At 43.3% G+C, this 20,740-nt stretch overlaps 1 protein-coding gene across 12 annotated transcripts in view; it reads left to right on the top strand.

Annotated features, from left to right (window-relative positions):
- Window positions 1-20,740, top strand: part of DGKI (diacylglycerol kinase iota) — a 300,508-nt gene that overhangs the window by 239,775 nt on the left and 39,993 nt on the right. For 11 of the 12 annotated variants that reach the window (XM_073567545.1, XM_073567544.1, XM_073567546.1 and 8 more), the window contains 6 exons: window positions 568-637; window positions 728-768; window positions 849-976; window positions 2,297-2,425; window positions 15,253-15,278; window positions 18,451-18,488. In XM_073567545.1, the coding sequence (XP_073423646.1) occupies window positions 568-637; window positions 728-768; window positions 849-976; window positions 2,297-2,425; window positions 15,253-15,278; window positions 18,451-18,488 (432 nt within the window). Of the gene's footprint in view, window positions 1-567; window positions 638-727; window positions 769-848; window positions 977-2,296; window positions 2,426-15,252; window positions 15,279-17,368; window positions 18,372-18,450; window positions 18,489-20,740 lie in introns of those variants that run through there. The other variant, XM_073567547.1, reaches the window with a different exon arrangement.

Genomic DNA, 20,740 nt, shown 5'->3' with positions numbered 1-20,740 from the left:
CAACGAACCAAAACACAAGGCCAAGTCGACCTGTCATTGGCTACAGCAGAACAAAGTGAAGGATCTGGAGTGTCCATATCAGTCTCCTGACCTCAGTATCATTGAGCCACTCTGGGGAGATCTCAGGCGCGCAGTTCGTGCTAGACAGCCCAGGAATTTACAGGAACTGGAGGCTTTATGCCAAGAAGAGTGGGCAGCTTTGCCATCTGAGAAAATAAAGAACCTCATCCACAACTACCACAAAAGACTTCAAGCTGTCATTGATGTTAGAGGGGGCAATACCCGGTATTAGGAAATGGGGTATAGGGACTTTTGATCGGGGTCATTTGGATGTTTTGGGTTGTCTTTATGATTTAAAAAGAGAAAACACAATAAATGGCTTCACCCAACCACTATCCACGAGTGGGGAAAAAGCTTGGATGTTATCATTCATATTCTCTGAAAAAGGCCAAGAAAGCAAAAATTCTACCGGGGTGTGTAAACTATTGAGCACAACTGTAACTACTATAATACTTCCCCTATGTACAAGAATAGACTACAACACTGACTTGTTTCCTTGCTGTGTAGGAAGAGGAGGGCTCATTACCGCGGTTGCTTTCCTCCCAGCGTCTGAATCCTCGATGGTGCTTCCTAGATGGTGAGCTTTATCTTCTGTAGACGCTGCGGTATGTGTACGGTTGTGCACTTTACTTACTGAGCATTCTGTGTTTCTTCCTTTCTCGCACAGCTACCTCCGCTGACCGGTTTTATCGTATAGATAGATCTCAGGTGAGTAGTAAATGTCTTTCGGCAGTTACTAGATTCTTTGCGGAACCTACGGAAGGAAATCACCTTTTTTGTCTCTGCAGGAACATCTCCATTTTGTCACTGAGATTTCCCAGGATGAGATCTTCATATTAGACCCCGAGGCTGCCGGGAGTCCGCACGGTGGTGCGGGGACGGGGATGCCGGATCTTGTGGTTGAGCAGCCATCGGGGTGAGTGCAGCTTTGTAATATAACCACATTGATATCACTGGCCTCCTTTGTGAAACCAAAAAAATCTGTGTACCTATGACAACACTTCTTGTCACGGAACATCTTAGTGTTATCAGCTTAGCATCGTTTTTTTGGGGCGGATTAATTGGATTTGAGATCAAACCGCCTCCAATGACCAGTGGTAAACTTGCCACAAGGGGAAACAATCATGGCCTCCGTTTTCCAAAAACATTGTCCGGTACTGAATTGAACTCCACGGAGCTGTAATGACAGACTGAACCTGAAGTCATGGGTGGCGTTGTTTTTGGAAGAAGTTGACCTTATTTTTTTAATATTAGATTACCCCTGTGAACCTTACACAGCATCCTTTATATTCAATAATTTGGGTCTTCTCAGCGCAGAATCCCTCCCCTCTGATTCCCACACTCGTATACTCTCTCCCAATATGTAATAGGTGTTAAAATAATAATATTAGCAAATACCTCCAATTAGAGATGTGGTATAGTTCTTCTGATTCACTGTTACTTACCCCATCTTCAGGGCATTGCAGTAGCTTAGATCTCCGTGGTTATGACCATTCATATTGTGACTGTTAGTTGTAACCATGGAGACCGAAGCACCTGCAATGCCCTGAACATGGGCTAAGTGACATCAATAATCAGAAGAACTATGCTACATTTCTAATTGGAGGTATTTGCTAATATTATTATTATTACACCGGCTACATTTTGGGTGAGGGTCTTGGAGATGGGAATATCCCTTTTAAAGGAAAAACAAGTAGTCAAAACTGTTGATTCCCTGACGACTTACAGCTACATCTGACCGCAGCGTTATAAAACAATAACAGAACAAAGCGAGAAAAACCGGCGTGAAGAATCAGAAATTAAAAATTGTCTCATCTATTAAAACGGTCTCGGTGGCTCATAGCAACCAATCAGAGCTCAACTTTCATTTCTAAAGCTGCTGTTGTAAAATGAAAGCTGCAGCGTGATTGGGCGTAACTAAGACAGAGCCGAGAAATGAAGCCTAGTGGTTTTTCATACGTTTTTTGTTTCACTATCGACTGTGGCGACGTGTGAAGCGAGAGAAACATTGGGCATGCTCTTTCACTGTTTGGCCGAAAATCGTAATTAAAGGCTCTTATTTTTTTTCCTTTTTTTGCCTGATGTAAAAAGATGTGAAAACATATTAGATTACCAAGATATTGGTTACTATGGGCAACAGAGACTGTTTTGATAAATCCGCCCCAATATGGCGGATGGGAGTAACCCCATAAGTGCCATGCTGTCACTAAGGCTTGTGTGTGTCTTGTGCTCCCAGGTTGTCGGAGTGGTGGACGCCAACGTGTCGGAAACGCATCGTGAGCGACAGCTGCGTCCCGGGGAAGTTGTCTCTACAGAACGAGCTGTCAGACAAGATGCAGGATTCTCTTTCCTCCAGCGCCCTCCCGTGAGTCTCCTGTCATACCGCGGTTTTTGTCTTTGGGGACGGACAGATGTAAACAATGAGGCCGAAGGTCGGATCTATTGTCCTCGAAAAGCCCCTTTAAATGTATTCCTCTCTCACTAGATAAAGGGTCTGTACCATAAACGAAAAGATACCAGATGTACAGTATGATCGCTGGGGTCCAGCTCCTGAGAAGACCCTCACACATCCTGAAAACGGGAGGCCCAAAGTCCCATGTGACTAGAGCGGTACTGAGCATGTGCGACCACCACTGTGCAGAGCGATGGTCGCACATGCTCACTGCTGCTCCAGTCACACCGGGGACTTTGGAACCCTCGTAATCTGATGGACGCCGCCAAGTGATCGTAATCCTGTGGATAGGCTGATGTATGTTGTATGTGGGACAATCCCTTTAATACTGCTGCAATTATGTCACTTAAAGAGGTTTTCCAATTTTACATGGTCATTGAGTAATGAAAAGTTCTGAAGCTTTTTTTAGACTTTTTTTTTACACTTTTGGTCCGATTTACTATTGCATGTTCACCTTTTTTTGTCTTGTTTTTGGTGTTTTCCTCCTCATTATCGTTTGCACCTTATTCTTGTATTACTTTGCACTTTTTTTTGTATTTTTTTTTGTGTTTTTCTCTTCTTTATTGTTTGAGCCTTATTCTTGTATTACTTTCCACCTTTTTTGAATTTTTTTTGTGTTTTTTCTCTTTATAGTTTGCGCCTTATAATTCTATTACTTTGCACTTTTTTTGTCTTGTTTTTGGTGTTTTTCTCTATCATTTGCACCTAATTCTTGTATTACTATGCACCTTTTGTATTTTTTTTGTGTTTTTCTCCTCTTTATTCTTTGCGCCTTATTCTTCTTTTACTTTGCACTTTTTTTGTCTTGTTTTTGGTGTTTTTCTGTTTATCATTAGCGCTTTATTCTTGTATTACTATGCACCTTTTTTGTATCTTTTTTTGTGTTTTTCTCCTCTTTATTTGCGCTTTATTCTTGAATTACAATGCACCTTTTTTGTATCTTTTTTTGTGTTTTTCTCCTCTTTATTGTTTGCGCTTTATTCTTGTATTACTGTGCACCTTTTTTTGCCTTTTTTGTGTTTTTCGCTTTATTGTTTGCGCCTTAGTCTTCTATTACTTTGCACTTTTTTGTCTTGTTTTTGGTGTTTTTCTCTTTATCATTTGCGTCTTATTTTTCTTTTACTTTGCGTTTTTTTTTTTAAGTAGTTATTTTTAACGTTCGTCATAGTGGGCAGAGTTTAGGATTTCCAGATTTTTTTTGACTGATTCAGCATTCACATCTTTTTGCAAAAAGTGGCAAAATTTGTCGCAAATGTCCTCCAGTCCCCCCTCAGGCAATTTTATCTACGGCAGAAATTTTTATGCAAATATTGCAGCATTAGGAGGACATTCAACTTTTGTCGTATGGCGTTATCAAGGGGCAAAGCCCCTGTGATCGCTAAAATGGCCGCCCTATTGGTTTACCCAAGAAATGGGCGAATCATGCACTTGTATTTATTGTTTTCCGGATTTTTTTTTATTTGTGTTTTGCTCAGAAAATAGATTAAAATGTCATTGCTTTGAGACAAATCTGAAAGGGTTTGTAAAAAAAAAACAAAAAAACAATTTTTTTGGCTGAGATCCGCTATCACTCTCGTCCTCAGGGCACCAACAAAATGAGATTGTAATTGCCTGCAGGAGAAAATTAATTATACGTTCTGCTTGTTAATCAAGCAAGCACTGCGTTCATTCTGCTGTATTTCAGGTGGGATCTGATTAGTCATGTCGATGAAGGGGAGGAAGCCCCCTTTTATTGTCACACCTGGTACTGCCAGGCTGTCACCTACGGAGGAGTCATGTCACTGGGCCACCCAGATGACCCCTTTTCTAATTTCGGTTCTCCGTGGCAGTCACATTGGGAGAACCCTCCGTCCACTTCAATCCTGAGACTAAACTTAGAACATGTTTATGCCAAAAAAGGATTTCCCCATTGAAGTAGCTTTAGTGAATGAGTAGAGAAGTAGCTACAGTGAAGGAGGAAGTAGCTAGAATAGAAGAGGAAGTAGCTATAGTGAAGGAGGAAGTAGGTAGAATAGAAGAGGAAGTAGCTATAGTGAAGGAGGAAGTAGGTAGAATAGAAGAGGAAGTAGCTATAGTGAAGGAGGAAGTAGGTAGAATAGAAGAGGAAGTAGGTAGAATAGATAAGGAAGTAGCTACAGTGAAGGAGGAAGTAGGTAGAATAGACGGGGAAGTAACTAGAATAGACGAGGAAGTAGCTACAGTATCCTTCACTTCTCCTTGGAAGTAGGTAGAATATAAGAGGAAGTAGGTAGAATAGACGAGGAAGTAGGTAGAATAGATAAGGAAGTAGCTACAGTGAAGGAGGAAGTAACTAGAACAGACGAGGAAGTATCTATAGTGAAGGAGGAAGTAGGTAGAATAGAAGAGGAAGTAGCTATAGTGAAGGAGGAAGTAGGTAGAATAGAAGAGGAAGTAGGTAGAATAGATAAGGAAGTAGCTACAGTGAAGGAGGAAGTAGGTAGAATAGACGGGGAAGTAACTAGAATAGACGAGGAAGTAGCTACAGTATCCTTCACTTCTCCTTGGAAGTAGGTAGAATATAAGAGGAAGTAGGTAGAATAGACGAGGAAGTAGGTAGAATAGATAAGGAAGTAGCTACAGTGAAGGAGGAAGTAACTAGAACAGACGAGGAAGTATCTATAGTGAAGGAGGAAGTAGGTAGAATAGAAGAGGAAGTAGGTAGAATAGACAAGGAAGTAGGTAGACTGAATATGAGTCAACAGTGTGATGCAGCAGCAAAAAATGCAAATGTAATTCTAGGATGTATTAACAGAAGCATACAGTCTAGATCACGTGAAGTCATTATTTCCCTCTACTCCTCTTTGGTCAGACCTCATCTGGAATATTGTGTCCAGTTTTGGGCACCACATTTTAAAAAAGACATCAACAAACTGGAGCAAGTTCAGAAAAGAGCGACCAGAATGGTGACCGGTCTGCAAACCCTGTCTTATGAGGAAAGGTTGCAGGATTTGGGAATGTTTAGTTTGCAAAAGAGAAGACTGAGAGGAGACTTAATAGCTGTCTACAAATATCTAAAGGGCTGTCACATTGTAGAAGGATCAACTTTATTCTCATTTGCACAAAGAAAGACTAGAAGCAATGGGATGAAACTGAATGGGAGGAGACACAGATTAGATATTAGAAAAAACTTTTTGACAGTTAGAGTGATCAATGAGTGGAACAGGCTGCCACGAGAAGTGGTGAGTTCTCCTTCAATGGAAGTCTTCAAACAGAGGCTGGACAGACATCTGACTGGGATGATTTAGCAAATCCTGCTTTGAGCAGGGGGTTGGACCAAATGGCCCAGGAGGTCCCTTCCAACTCTACGATTCTATGATTCTAGGTAGAATAGATAAGGAAGTAGGTACAGTGAAGGAGGAAGTAGATAGAATAGACGAGGAAGTAACTAGAATAGACTAGGAAGTATCTATAGTGAAGGAGGAAGTAGGTAGAATAGAAGAGGAAGTAGGTAGAATAGAAGAGGAAGTAGGTAGAATAGAAGAGGACGTAGGTAGCATAGATAAGGAAGTAGCTACAGTGAAGTAGGAAGTAGGTAGAATAGATAAGGAAGTAGCTACAGTGAAGGAAGAAGTAGGTAGAATAGACAAGGAAGTAGCTACAGTGAAGTAGGAAGTAGCTAGAATAGATGCTTTAGTAGCTAGAATAGAAGAGGAAGTAGCTACAGTGAAGGAAGAAGTAGGTAGAATAGACGAGGAAGTAACTAGAATAGATGCGGAAGAAACTAGAATAGACGAGGAAGTAGCTGCAGTGAAGGAGGAAGTAGCTAACTTCTCCTGCAACTGGCTGAAAAACACACAAGCATATACAGTATATGTTTATTTTGGAAATTTGACCTGATGCAGATGTGGATTGTTTCTAGGGCAGTGTGAGCCTCCTCTGTCTGTATTAGTCGCAGTTCACTTTCTCACATCTGGGCATTCGTGGCCACTGGAGGGGCAGTCCGCTCTGCTTCATAGATGTTGTGGATGTCAGGAGCAGATAAGGATTGCAAGTAATGAGGTTATTGTGATGGAATAAGAGTCCTCGGCGGAGCCTGAGCCAAGATGAAATCTTTCTTGACAGAGCTGAGATTACCAGTCGCGCACAGCGGAGCTCGTCTATAGGGCTCGGAGCTGATCTCCTATTTTCTGGTCCATTCGGCCTCACGCGTTTCATCCCCAGGTATATTCCGCACCTGGCGACTGATGAGCCAATTCTTCTTTTGTCAGTATCGCTTTTCACCACTTCTCTAAGGGTATTTTTTCTCTCCCATTTTTATGCAGTGTTGTAGGCAAATATCTGAATGCTGCCTTTAGTTTATTTGGGGGGGGGGCACTTTTATTCCTGATCATGCTGCTGCGGGTAGCCTCAGATCAATACCAGGTTTCAGGAGGAAGATTTGTTATACTTCAAACCAATAAATGGCCCTTCAGAACCTTGAACATGCACCTCATTCATGATTGCATAAGGAGGACCTATGACTTACTTATAAAATGGAGTTAAATACCTTGTAAAAAAAATCCCTGAGCTTCTCTGATTCTGCAGCTCTTTTCCGTGTTTCTCTGCGTCGCTCCATTGCAGAGATATTCACATTTGTTTCTTCTGGAGCGCAGTATGTGAAATCTCTGCTTTACAGTCCAGAGGCGAGTCTTCTGTGTTGGAGTGTACTTTCACCCCTCCCTCCAAGATTATATGTGGTGATTGGTTGCCTCTGATAGGGAGGGGAAAAGCGCACAGTCCCAGAGAAGACTCTGAAGAAGCACCAAGTTGGGCTACGAAGCAGAGATTTCACATAGTGAACTCCAGTAGAAACAAATGTGAATATCTCTGCAAAGGAGCGACACAGCACAAATCCGAAAAGAGAGGCAGAATCAGGGGAGCTCTGAGATTTTTACAAGGTATATGTGACAACTAGAGGAGGTACTAATTTATCTTCTTACATTTGTGGTCTTGCTAGGAACTGCTGCTTTTCTCACCCTGTGGGATGGTTAGTTCTGTGTCTTCTTGTTTCTATCCCTATTGAAGCACTAACGTAGCAAGATAAGTGTCTCGAGCAATCACTTTGCTCTCTCCTAGACACCAGATTTGAGGAGAAATAAGACTAATTATGTTTCCAAAGGGTGAATGAAGTTGTGACAGCGAGAAGCAGGATCCTGCACCTGCAGAACCTATATGCTATGTATGACGAGTCAGGCAGGTCCTACTTACCCATAATGATCGTCTGCAATCGTCTTAATGCGATATCAGCTTATTATTTCCCTTCAGCCAGTCATACGTTAATTAATAATAATAGGGCATTTATAGAAAAAGCTCTAGGTACAGGTAGGTTGTATAACTTGTATAAGTTTCCAATATTTGATGCTCTTGAAGAGTTCTTGCTATTGAATAGTCCAAATAATTATAGATTTGATAGCTGCATTTTTTTTCCTACAGTTGTGGCCAAAAGTATTGACACCCCTGCAATTTTGTCAGATAATACTCAGTTTCTTCCTGAAAATGATTGCAAACACAAATTATTTGGTATTATTATCTTCATTTAATTTGTCTTAAATGAAAAAACACAAAAGAGAATGAAGCAAAAAGCAAAACATTGATCATTTCACACAAAACTCCAAAAATGGGCCAGACAAAAGTATTGGCACCCTCAGCCTAATACTTGGTTGCACAACCTTTAGCCAAAATAACTGCGACCAACCGCTTCCGGTAACCATCAATGAGTTTCTTACAATGCTCTGCTGGAATTTTAGACCATTCTTCTTTGGCAAACTGCTCCAGGTCCCTGATATTAGAAGGGTGCCTTCTCCAAACTGCCATTTTTAGAGCTCTCCACAGGTGTTCTATGGGATTCAGGTCTGGACTCATTGCTGGCCACCTTAGAAGTCTCCAGTGCTTTCTCTCAAACCATTTTCTAGTGCTTTTTGAAGTGTGTTTTGGGTCATTGTCCTGCTGGAAGACCCATGACCTCTGAGGGAGACCCAGCTTTCTCACACTGGGCCCTACGTTATGCTGCAAAATTTGTTGGTAGTCTTCAGACTTCATAATGCCATGCACACGGTCAAGCAGTCCAGTGCTAGAGGCAGCAAAGCAACCCCAAAACATCAGGCAACCTCCGCCATGTTTGACTGTAGGGACCGTGTTTTTTTCTTTGAATGCCTCTTTTTTTTCTCCTGTAAACTCTATGTTGATGCCTTTGTCCAAAAAGCTCTACTTTTGTCTCATCTGACCAGAGAACATTCTTCCAAAACGTTTTAGGCTTTTTCAGGTAAGTTTTGGCAAACTCCAGCCTGGCTTTTTTATGTCTCGGGGTAAGAAGTGGGGTCTTCCTGGGTCTCCTACCATACAGTCCCTTTTCATTCAGACGCCGACGGATAGTACGGGTTGACACTGTTGTACCCTCTTGAAATCTCTTGTCAATTTTTCTTTTCCGTCCACATCTAGGGAGGTTAGCCACAGTGCCATGGGCTTTACGCTTCTTGATGACACTGCGCACGGTAGACACAGGAACATTCAGGTCTTTGGAGATGGACTTGTAGCCTTGAGATTGCTCATGCTTCCTCACAATTTGGTTTCTCGAGTCCTCAGACAGTTCTTTGGTCTTCTTTCTTTTCTCCATGCTCAATGTGGTACACACAAGGACACAGGACAGAGGTTGAGTCAACTTTAATCCATGTCAACTTCCTGCAAGTGTGATTTAGTTATTGCCAACACCTGTTAGGTGCCACAGGTAAGTTACAGGTGCTGTTAATTACACAAATTAGAGAAGCATCACATGATTTTTCGAACAGTGCCAATACTTTTGTCCACCCTCTTTGTTATGTTTGGTGTGGAATTATATCCAATTTGGCTTTAGGACAATTCTTTTTGTGTTTTTTCATTTAAGACAAATTAAATGAAGATAATAATAACAAAGAATTTGTGTTTGCAATCATTTTCAGGAAGAAACTGAGTATTATCTGACAGAATTGCAGGGGTGTCAATACTTTTGGCCACAACTGTATATGTATTAGAAAAAGAAATAATCTAGAAATGATGAAAAACTAATATATATATATCTATAATGTAAATTAAAATACAAATAATTAAAAAATATAAACAGTTCTTGCAGGCTGAACTATAATATAATGTCCTGTAAAGCTGGGGGGACCACATCCATATGGGTATATACCTCCAATTTTCCTAAATCTCCTCACAATGTGGCGACATACGCTTCCTGGACTGGTCATGGCCACTTGATGGCGCTGTGACCGTGCTGTTGTTTGGGTGCATTTTCCTTTCTTATCCTCCGTCCGGGGTATGAAAATACATTGGATTAGTGGTTACAGAAAACAAACAGCGAATATCGGCGCAATCCATCATGCAGTTATGAATTTGTGAATGATGCAGAGCGGCAGCCGGCCCTCCCTGACATCACCGACATCGCCGCACGGGCCCTTCATCTGTTTTTGAAGCAAACATGATATTACCATTGTGAAATTCTCCTAAACCGACATCTTTTTTGATTTGTCAGTGTGACCTGCGCTCAATATATATCATATTTCGTATGTCAGTTCGGACATCACGGCACAGAGAACCTGGGATACATAGTGGACAAACCAATATTATACAACTTATGTGTGTACATACATTACATTACTGATCCTGAGTTACACCCTGTATTATTCTCCAGAGCTGCACTCACTATTCTGCTGGTGCAGTCACTGTGTACATACATTACATTACTGATCCTGAGTTACATCCTGTATTATTCTCCAGAGCTGCACTCACTATTCAGCTGGTGCAGTCACTCTGTACATACATTACATTACTGATCGTGAGTTATATCCTGTATTATACTCCAGAGCTGCACTCACTATTCTGCTGGTGCAGTCACTGTGTACATACATTACATTACTGATCCTGAGTTACATCCTGTATTATACCCCAGAGCTGCACTCACTATTCTGCTGGTGCAGTCACTGTGTACATACATTACATTACTGATCCTGAGTTACACCCTGTATTATACTCCAGAACTGCACTCACTATTCTGCTGGTGCAGTCACTGTGTACATACATTACATTACTGATCCTGAGTTACACCCTGTATTATATTCCAGAGCTGCACTCACTATTCTGCTGGTGCAGTCACTGTGTACATGCATTACATTACTGATCCTGAGTTGCATCCTGTATTATTCTCCAGAGCTGCAATCACTATTCTGCTGGTGCAGTCACTGTGTACATGCATTACTGATCCTGAGTTACATCCTGTATTATACTCTGGAGCTGCGCTCACTATTCTGCTGGTGCAGTCACTGTGTACATACATTACATTACTGATCCTGAGTTACATCCTGTATTATACCCCAGAGCTGCACTCACTATTCTGCTGGTGCAGTCACTGTGTACATACATTACATTACTGATCCTGAGTTACATCCTGTATTATTCTCCAGAGCTGCACTCACTATTCTGCTGGTGCAGTCACTGTGTACATACATTACATTTCTGATCCTGAGTTACATCCTGTATTATACTCCAGAGCTGCACTCACTATTCTGCTGGTGCAGTCACTGTGTACATGCATTACATTACTGATCCTGAGTTGCATCCTGTATTATTCTCCAGAGCTGCAATCACTATTCTGCTGGTGCAGTCACTGTGTACATGCATTACTGATCCTGAGTTACATCCTGTATTATACTCTGGAGCTGCGCTCACTATTCTGCTGGTGCAGTCACTGTGTACATACATTACATTACTGATCCTGAGTTACATCCTGTATTATACCCCAGAGCTGCACTCACTATTCTGCTGGTGCAGTCACTGTGTACATACATTACATTACTGATCCTGAGTTACATCCTGTATTATACTCCAGAGCTGCACTCACTATTCTGCTGGTGCAGTCACTGTGTACATGCATTACATTACTGATCCTGAGTTGCATCCTGTATTATTCTCCAGAGCTGCAATCACTATTCTGCTGGTGCAGTCACTGTGCACATACATTATATTACTGATCCTGAGTTACACCCTGTATTATACTCCAGAGCTGCACTCACTATTCTGCTGGTGCAGTCACTGTGTACATACATTACATTACTGATCCTGAGTTACATCCTGTATTATTCTCCAGAGCTGCACTCACTATTCTGCTGGTGCAGTCACTGTGTACATACATTACATTACTGATCCTGAGTTACATCCTGTATTATACCCCAGAGCTGCACTCACTATTCTGCTGGTGCAGTCACTGTGTACATACATTACATTACTGATCCTGAGTTACACCCTGTATTATATTCCAGAGCTGCACTCACTATTCTGCTGGTGCAGTCACTGTGTACATGCATTACATTACTGATCCTGAGTTGCATCCTGTATTATTCTCCAGAGCTGCAATCACTATTCTGCTGGTGCAGTCACTGTGTACATGCATTACTGATCCTGAGTTACATCCTGTATTATACTCTGGAGCTGCGCTCACTATTCTGCTGGTGCAGTCACTGTGTACATATATTACATTACTGATCCTGAGTTACATCCTGTATTATACCCCAGAGCTGCACTCACTATTCTGCTGGTGCAGTCACTGTGTACATACATTACATTACTGATCCTGAGTTACATCCTGTATTATACTCCAGAGCTGCACTCACTATTCTGCTGGTGCAGTCACTGTGTACATGCATTACATTACTGATCCTGAGTTGCATCCTGTATTATTCTCCAGAGCTGCAATCACTATTCTGCTGGTGCAGTCACTGTGTACATGCATTACTGATCCTGAGTTACATCCTGTATTATACTCTGGAGCTGCACTCACTATTCTGCTGGTGCAGTCACTGTGTACATACATTACATTACTGATCCTGAGTTACATCCTGTATTATACCCCAGAGCTGCACTCACTATTCTGCTGGTGCAGTCACTGTGTACATACATTACATTACTGATCCTGAGTTACATCCTGTATTATACTCCAGAGCTGCACTCACTATTCTGCTGGTGCAGTCACTGTGTACATGCATTACATTACTGATCCTGAGTTGCATCCTGTATTATTCTCCAGAGCTGCAATCACTATTCTGCTGGTGCAGTCACTGTGTACATGCATTACTGATCCTGAGTTACATCCTGTATTATACTCTGGAGCTGCGCTCACTATTCTGCTGGTGCAGTCACTGTGTACATACATTACATTACTGATCCTGAGTTACCTCCTGTATTATACTCCAGAGCTGCACTCACTATTCTGCTGGTGCAGTCACTGTGTACATACATTACACTACTGATCCTGAGTTACATCCTGTATTATACCCCAGAGCTGCACTCACTATTCTGCTGGTGCAGTCACTGTGTACATACATTACATTACTGATCCTGAGTTACATCCTGTATTATACTCTGGAGCTGCGCTCACTATTCTGCTGGTGCAGTCACTGTGTACATACATTACATTACTGATCCTGAGTTACCTCCTGTATTATACCCCAGAGCTGCACTCACTATTCTGCTGGTGCAGTCACTGTGTACATACATTACATTACTGATCCTGAGTTACCTCCTGTATTATACTCCAGAGCTGCACTCACTATTCTGCTGGTGCAGTCACTGTGTACATACATTACATTACTGATCCTGAGTTACATCCTATATTATACCCCAGAGCTGCACTCACTATTCTGCTGGTGCAGTCACTGTGTACATACATTACATTACTGATCCTGAGTTACATCCTGTATTATACTCCAGAGCTGCACTCACTATTCTGCTGGTGCAGTCACTGTGTACATACATTACTGATCCTGAGATACATCCTGTATTATACCCAGAGCTGCACTCACTATTCTGCTGGTGCAGTCACTGTGTACATACATTACATTACTGATCCTGAGTTAAATCCTGTATTATACCCAGAGCTGCACTCACTATTCTGCTGGTGCAGTCACTGTGTACATACATTACATTACTGATCATGAGTTACATCCTGTATTATACCCAGAGCTGCACTCACTATTCTGCTGGTGCAGACACTGTGTACATACATTACTGATCCTGAGTTACATCCTGTATTATACCCAGAGCTGCACTCACTATTCTGCTGGTGCAGACACTGTGTACATACATTACTGATCCTGAGTTACATCCTGTATTATACCCAGAGCTGCACTCACTATTCTGCTTGTGCAGTCACTGTGTACATACATTACATTACTGATCCTGAGCTACATCCTGTATTATACCCCAGAGCTGCACTCACTATTCTGCTGGTGCAGTCACTGTGTACATACATTACTGATCCTGAGTTACACCCTGTATTATACTCCAGAGCTGCACTCACTATTCTGCTGGTGCAGTCACTGTGTACATACATTACATTACTGATCCTGAGTTACATCCTGCATTATACCCCAGAGCTGCACTCACTATTCTGCTGTTGCAGTCACTGTGTACATACATTACATTACTGATCCTGAGTTACATCCTTTATTATACCCCAGAGCTGCACTCACTATTCTGCTGGTGCAGTCACTGTGTACATACATTACATTACTGATCCTGAGTTACACCCTGTATTATACTCCAGAGCTGCACTCACTATTCTACTGGTGCAGTCACTGTGTACATACATTACAATACTGATCCTGAGTTACATCCTGTATTATACTCCAGAGCTGCACTCACTATTCTGCCGGTGCAGTCACTGTTTACATACATTACATTACTGATCCTGAGTTACATCCTGTATTATACCCCAGAGCTGCAATCACTATTCTGCTGGTGCAGTCACTGTGTACATACATTACATTACTGATCCTGAGTTACATCCTGTATTATACCCCAGAGCTGCACTCACTATTCTGCTGGTGCAGTCACTGTGTACATACATTACATTACTGATCCTGAGTTACATCCGGTATTATACCCCAGAGCTGCACTCACTATTCTGCTGGTGCAGTCACTGTGTACATACATTACAGTACTGATCCTGAGTTACATCCTGTATTATACCCCAGAGCTGCACTCACTATTCTGCTGGTGCAGTCACTGTGTACATACATTACAGTACTGATCCTGAGTTACATCCTGTATTATACCCCAGAGCTGCACTCACTATTCTGCTGGTGCAGTCACTGTGTACATACATTACATTACTGATCCTGAGTTACATCCGGTATTATACCCCAGAGCTGCACTCACTATTCTGCTTGTGCAGTCACTTTGTTAGTTCCATCCTGTGTTAACCATAGGGGTCGGTGTGATCCCTGGGCTCATGTTCATAGATTGATCTATTATTTGGAACATCTGACTGCCTGTTTCCGGGGACTACTACCCCCAGCGTCCTCTCTATGGTGGATGAGCTCGTTGCTCAGATTTATGAGTTCTTGGCTGGAATCCAGGTTGTATTATCTGGTCATTAACAAGTAATTAGATCATCTCTTATTCCCAGCGTTTCCCTTCATTATCTGCGGGAATTGGATGGAGCTGGGGGAGAGTTGCTGTAAGTTCTCGGTGGGATATTTCTTGCTACATAGAGGGATCAGACTACGCTCTGATTATTTGTAGTCTGTTGCCGTGGTTACACAGGAACTTTTTTTAATACTGTCTCTGTCACCATTGACTGTTGATACGTACATACATCAGGCTATTCAGGATTTCTGTTGATGGTGACATTTTAATTAGAACTTTCTAAATATTTATATATTGTAACTAGTAAGATGACTTATTAATTCTCTATTTCTTTTGCGCTCTAGATCCCCGGTGTCAGTGGAAGAACAAGGTGAGATACAATTCCTATAAGAAAAAACCTAAACACTTGCGGGCTGTGGGTGGGACAATTTCATTCTAAGATCCCAGGTGCAGATTTAGGGGTGAGGAGACCATGACTTACACTGATCTCCTGCAGCCACCACTAGGGGGAGCTCACTGCATACACAGGTATACAGCTGTATACCACTCCCTGACAGGACGTATACAGTATATAGAGAGGGTTAGAGACAGAGAGAGGGGTTGTCTAAGGTAAGACAAGCTTCTCTGCGTCCATTAGGAGGAAACTGTTTCGGAAGGGGAATTCTGATTAGGGAATTAAGAAAAAGAAGATGTGCAGAATTTTTGGCCTTAGGCTGCACCCTACACACCTCCAACCCACCCCCTACATGAAAACTGATCGCAGACCAGTCCCCTTAAAGAAAACTGATTAGACTCCCCGCTAGATGTACAGACTCCAGACCAGCTACTCTCTGTATGTACAGACCCCCCACAAACAAATTGTTCTTGTATACAGACCACAACTACATTTCCTGTTTACAGACCTCCCAACTGTATACAAACCACCCTTATTTAGAGTCCCCAGATGACAGCCCTCAACTATCTTCAGACCCCAGGCCACAACCCTTCTATTTACAGACCCCCAAACCATAGCTCTCCTGTGTACGAACCCCTATTGATATACAGACCACAAACCATCCTCCCCTATTTACAGACCCCAAGTCATCCTCCTCTATTTACAGACCCCCAAACCATCATCCCCTATTTACAGAATCCCAAACTATCTTCCCCTATTTACAGACCTCAAACCATCCTCCCCTATTTACAGACCTCAAACCATCATCCCCTATTTACAGACCACAAGTCATCCTCCTCTATTTACAGACCCCCAAACCATAGCTCTCCTGTGTATGAACCCCTATTGATATAGACCCCAAACCATCCTCCCATATTTACAGAATCCCAAACCATCTTCCCCTATTTACAGACCTCAAACCATCATCCCCTATTTGCAGACCCCAAGTCATCCACCTCTATTTACAGACCCCCAAACCATAGCTCTCCTGTGTATGAACCCCTATTGATATACAGACCCCAAACCATCCTCCCCTATTTACAGACCCCCAAACCATCCTCCTCTATTTACAGACCTCAAACCATCCTCCCCTATTTACAGACCCCCAAACCATCCTCCTCTATTTACAGACCTCAAACCATCTTCCCCTATTTACAGACCCCCATACCATCCTCCCCTATTTACAGACCTCAAACCATCCTCCCCTATTTACAGACCTCAAACCATCTTCCCCTATTTACAGACTCAAAACCATCCTCCCTTATTTACAGACCCCCAAACCATAGCTCTCCTGTGTATGAACCCCTATTGATATGCAGACCCCAAACCATCTTCCCCTATTTACAGACTCCCAAACCATCCTCCATTTACAGACCTCAAACCATTTTCCCCCATTTACAGACCCCAAACCATCTTCCCCTATTTACAGAATCCCAAACCATCCTCCCCTATTTACAGACCCCAAACCATCCTCCTCTATTTACAGACTTCAAACCATCCTCCCCTATTTACAGACCCCCAAACCATCTTCCCCTATTTACAGACCCCAAACCATCCTCCTCTATTTACAGACCTCAAACCATCCTCCCCTACCTACAGACCCCAATTCATCCTCCCCTATTTACAGACCTCAAACCATCCTCCCCTACCTACAGACCCCAATTCATCCTCCCCTATTTACAGACCCCCAAACCATAGCTCTCCTGTGTATGAACCCTTATTGATATACAGACCCCAAACCATCCTCTATTTACAGACCTCAAACCATCCTCCCCTATTTACAGACGCCAAACCATCCTCCTCTATTTACAGACCCCAAACCACTCCTTCTCTGCATACGGATCCCAGACCAGACCCCCCTATTACGTACAGACACCAGACTACAACCTTTCTATTTACAGACCCCACACCATATCCCCATTGTATCCAGGTCCCAGACCACAACCCTTCCCTCCATTTACAAACCCCAGACCAGACCCCTTTCACCCCATTTATAGGGTCCTGATTACAGACAGTTTTGCTTCCAGACATTTTCTGATATTCTGACATCACGCTCGCATATGGTGTAAAAGAAAAAGTCTCCGGATCGCCCTGAAGTCCTCGTGTTCAGCGTCTGAAGGACCTACAGCATAGAGCGGCAGATTTGGGGTCTACCAGAGGGGGCAGCAGGACACCACACACAGAGATCGAATCCCCAGCATTGCAGAACCCATCATTATTCAGAAGACTCGCCCAGCGTTATGGAGCCGAGCCAAGCAACGCGCAGACTAATCCCCCTTGCACAGCTCACAAGCTGCAGTTTTGCGCTCCGGACCCTCCAGGGGGGCAAGAAAGTAAATACAGGAAATTAAATAAATGAAAGTAGTAGAAGTGAATAAATTCTGTTCCCATTGGTTGCAGAGTTTAGGACTTGTCCATTAAGTGACGATGGAAGTTTTGCCCTCGCCGCCCCTCCTGGTCTGAATGATTTCGCAGCGCAGTGTGATTTATCCAATGGCGGCGGCTCTGGAACGCCTGGCGGCTTCACATTTTGTTTTGAAGTAATTGCTTCTAGCAATAAATACCTTTCAGTCAGATCCACCAATATATGAGACTGCAGCAGAAAACTTGGCAAAGGATTGTTTACTCACCCTGCAATGCAGCGAGAATACAGAGCTGACAAATGTCCGTGCCGCGCGTCTACACCGAGGTGCCAGAGCTGCAGCAAAGCAGGGTTTGGTTGGTTTTACATAGGACTGCAATTAGGTCATGTCGTGGAGAATCCTAGACTGTAGCCCCCTCAAGTTCTTGTCCTTTGAGTTCCCAATAACTTCCCCCACCAACCCAAGCACTATAGACCCCGGCCTCCTTCTAGCTTTGCAAGGTTCTGACCTCGACCTGCGTAATATTAAAGAAGTTGCTTTATATTAGAGAAATGAGTTTGCTTCCTTTCCACCTGAAAGACAGCGCCACTACTGAATCATTAAAGTAGATGCAATACCAGACACAGCCACATGGACAAGAGTGGCGCTATATCTCAGAGAGAATAGGTAACAGAGATCACATAATGATGAAGCTGTGAATGTAGGATTTTTTCATTAAACCTTGCATATTTTTAATTTTGTTGTAGCTCTGGTACATGCAGTGCTTGACGGTGACCTCGACAAGGTAAGAATGTTGTTCGTTATTGTAGAAAAATTTGGCTCCACTTGAGACGAGGAGGACATATTTTTTATGAAAAGCCAGAGTGTGATGCATCATCATTCTGCATTTGTGGAAAAATATAATTAATGGGGCTACCCATTTTCAAAATTGAGCTACTAGAGTAATCAGCTTTAATCCCTGGAGAAAGTTGCAGACAGCCACACATTTTCCGTGTCGCACCGTTGTTGTGCCCACTGAATACATTGTTACGCATAGTCATCCAGAGAAGCTGTAAAACCTTGTATTCATTACCGTACCTTGAGCTTTTCACCTGCAGATGACAATTCTAGTAGTAAGAAAAAGACAAGTAACAATTTTTTTTTAAATTAAAAAAAATAAAAAAAATCAATCACTGTATAAAGCTGAAAAGGGGACAGTAGTGGGGTTTACGTTCAAGCTTTAATTTAGAGTCCATTACAGTTCCACTAAAGAATTGCAATCCTTCTTTGTAATTGGATGACTGCTTTTCTTAGGTTTGTTCAGCCCACAAAATTGCTGTCTTTGGTGTCTATAAAGTCCAATATTTTGTACCATTAAACTACATTGACTTAAATGATCACTGTTATTTGAGATAATTTGCATAAATCAGTAGCATAAGCTAATAAAATTCATATTAGCAGAGAAATATGCTTCTTTCTTCACTTAAGAGCTACTTCTCCCCCCACTCTTCTCTTACCGCTTAAACTCATAATTTAGTGCTAAAGTCTGTCTTGTTCGTCACACACATGGTTCGTAGACCCACTGTGCCGCAGGGTCGGGCTTGCCTAGGAGGGGCGTAGCTAAGCGGCTATCTGGTGTTCACTGGAGCTCTTGATGGTGGAGTCAGACTTGAGCTGCAGGTAGCCACCAGGTACCACTCCCAGGCAGTCCCCTGCCACAGTCCCCTTGCACAGGTTCAGGTACAGCTGGAGCGTGTTCAGAGTTCAGATACATCCGGATGAAGTTTCAGTATTCAGGCCGTGGCCGCACAAGGACCAGGGGAGGCAAGTTCAGGAACTAGCTACACAAGGACCAGGGGAGGCAAGTTCAGGAACTAGCTACACAAGGACCAGGGGAGGCAAGTTCAGGAACTAGCTACACAAGGACCAGGGGAGGCAAGTTCAGGAACTAGCTACACAAGGACCAGGGGAGGCAAGTTCAGGAACTAGCTACACAAGGACCAGGGGAGGCAAGTTCAGGAACTAGCTACACAAGGACCAGGGGAGGCAAGTTCAGGAACTAGCTACACAAGGACCAGGGGAGGCAAGTTCAGGAACTAGCTACACAAGGACCAGGGGAGGCAAGTTCAGGAACTAGCTACACAAGGACCAGGGGAGGCAAGTTCAGGAACTAGCTACACAAGGACCAGGAGGGCAAGTTCAGGCATTGGCCGCACACTGACCAGGGACTCAAATTTGGGGTCTGGCCGCTCAAAGACCTGGGGACCTAGCAACTCACTAGTAGGAAGCCAATACACTAATGAATTACCGTGGTTTCTGGAGGGGGTGCCTTGATTTTATAATGTGTGTGTGCTGCCAATTTATGAGAAGGGGAGCGCACGCGGGCACTAGGCGCGCCGCCGAGAACAGAGTGTGTTGTGCGCAGGAGCAGGAAGTAAAGGGCCTTTCACACATAGCGAGATCGCTAGCGATATCGCTAAAGCGTCACCGATTTTGTGACGCAACAGCAATATCGCTAGTGATCTCGCTTTGTGTGACACGTACCTGCGACTGAGCCCGCCATTGGATATCGCTGATCACGCTTGAAGTGCCTGGGCCATTTTTTCCTCGTTGGTGTCCTGCTGGTGCCGACTAGCGACGCAAGGACGCAGGCGGAAATCGTCATCATCGCGACCGCCGATGGATCGCTTATCGCTGCTGCTTCGCTGGTGAGATCTGCCTGTGTGGCAGCTCACTAGCGACCATTTAGCGATGCACCAACGATCCTGACCGGGTCGTATCGTTGTCGGGATCTCTGGTGCATCGCTAAATGTAACGGGACCCTAAGGAGCACACCCAGGACGTGCCGAGCGATGGGGAGGTGAATGCTTGGCCATGGCAATAAGTATGTCAGCATCCCTGTATGGAAGGAGAAGGGGAACCGTGCAGGGATGCCCACATGGGTGTTACATTGCTGTAAACAAGGGATCAGGTTCCAGCTGACTTTTGAACTCTATGCAGAGATGAGGAAGAAGGAGCAGAGGGAGACACATAGACAAACTAGTGCTGCCACTTTCT

The sequence above is a fragment of the Dendrobates tinctorius genome, unplaced genomic scaffold (genome assembly GCF_039654945.1).
Source record: "Dendrobates tinctorius isolate UK_male_01 unplaced genomic scaffold, ASM3965494v1 ptg000020l, whole genome shotgun sequence".
Classification (NCBI taxonomy): Eukaryota; Metazoa; Chordata; class Amphibia; order Anura; family Dendrobatidae; genus Dendrobates; species Dendrobates tinctorius.
The sequence above is the reverse complement of the archived record's forward strand: the minus strand, read 5'-3'. Positions and strand labels throughout refer to the sequence as shown.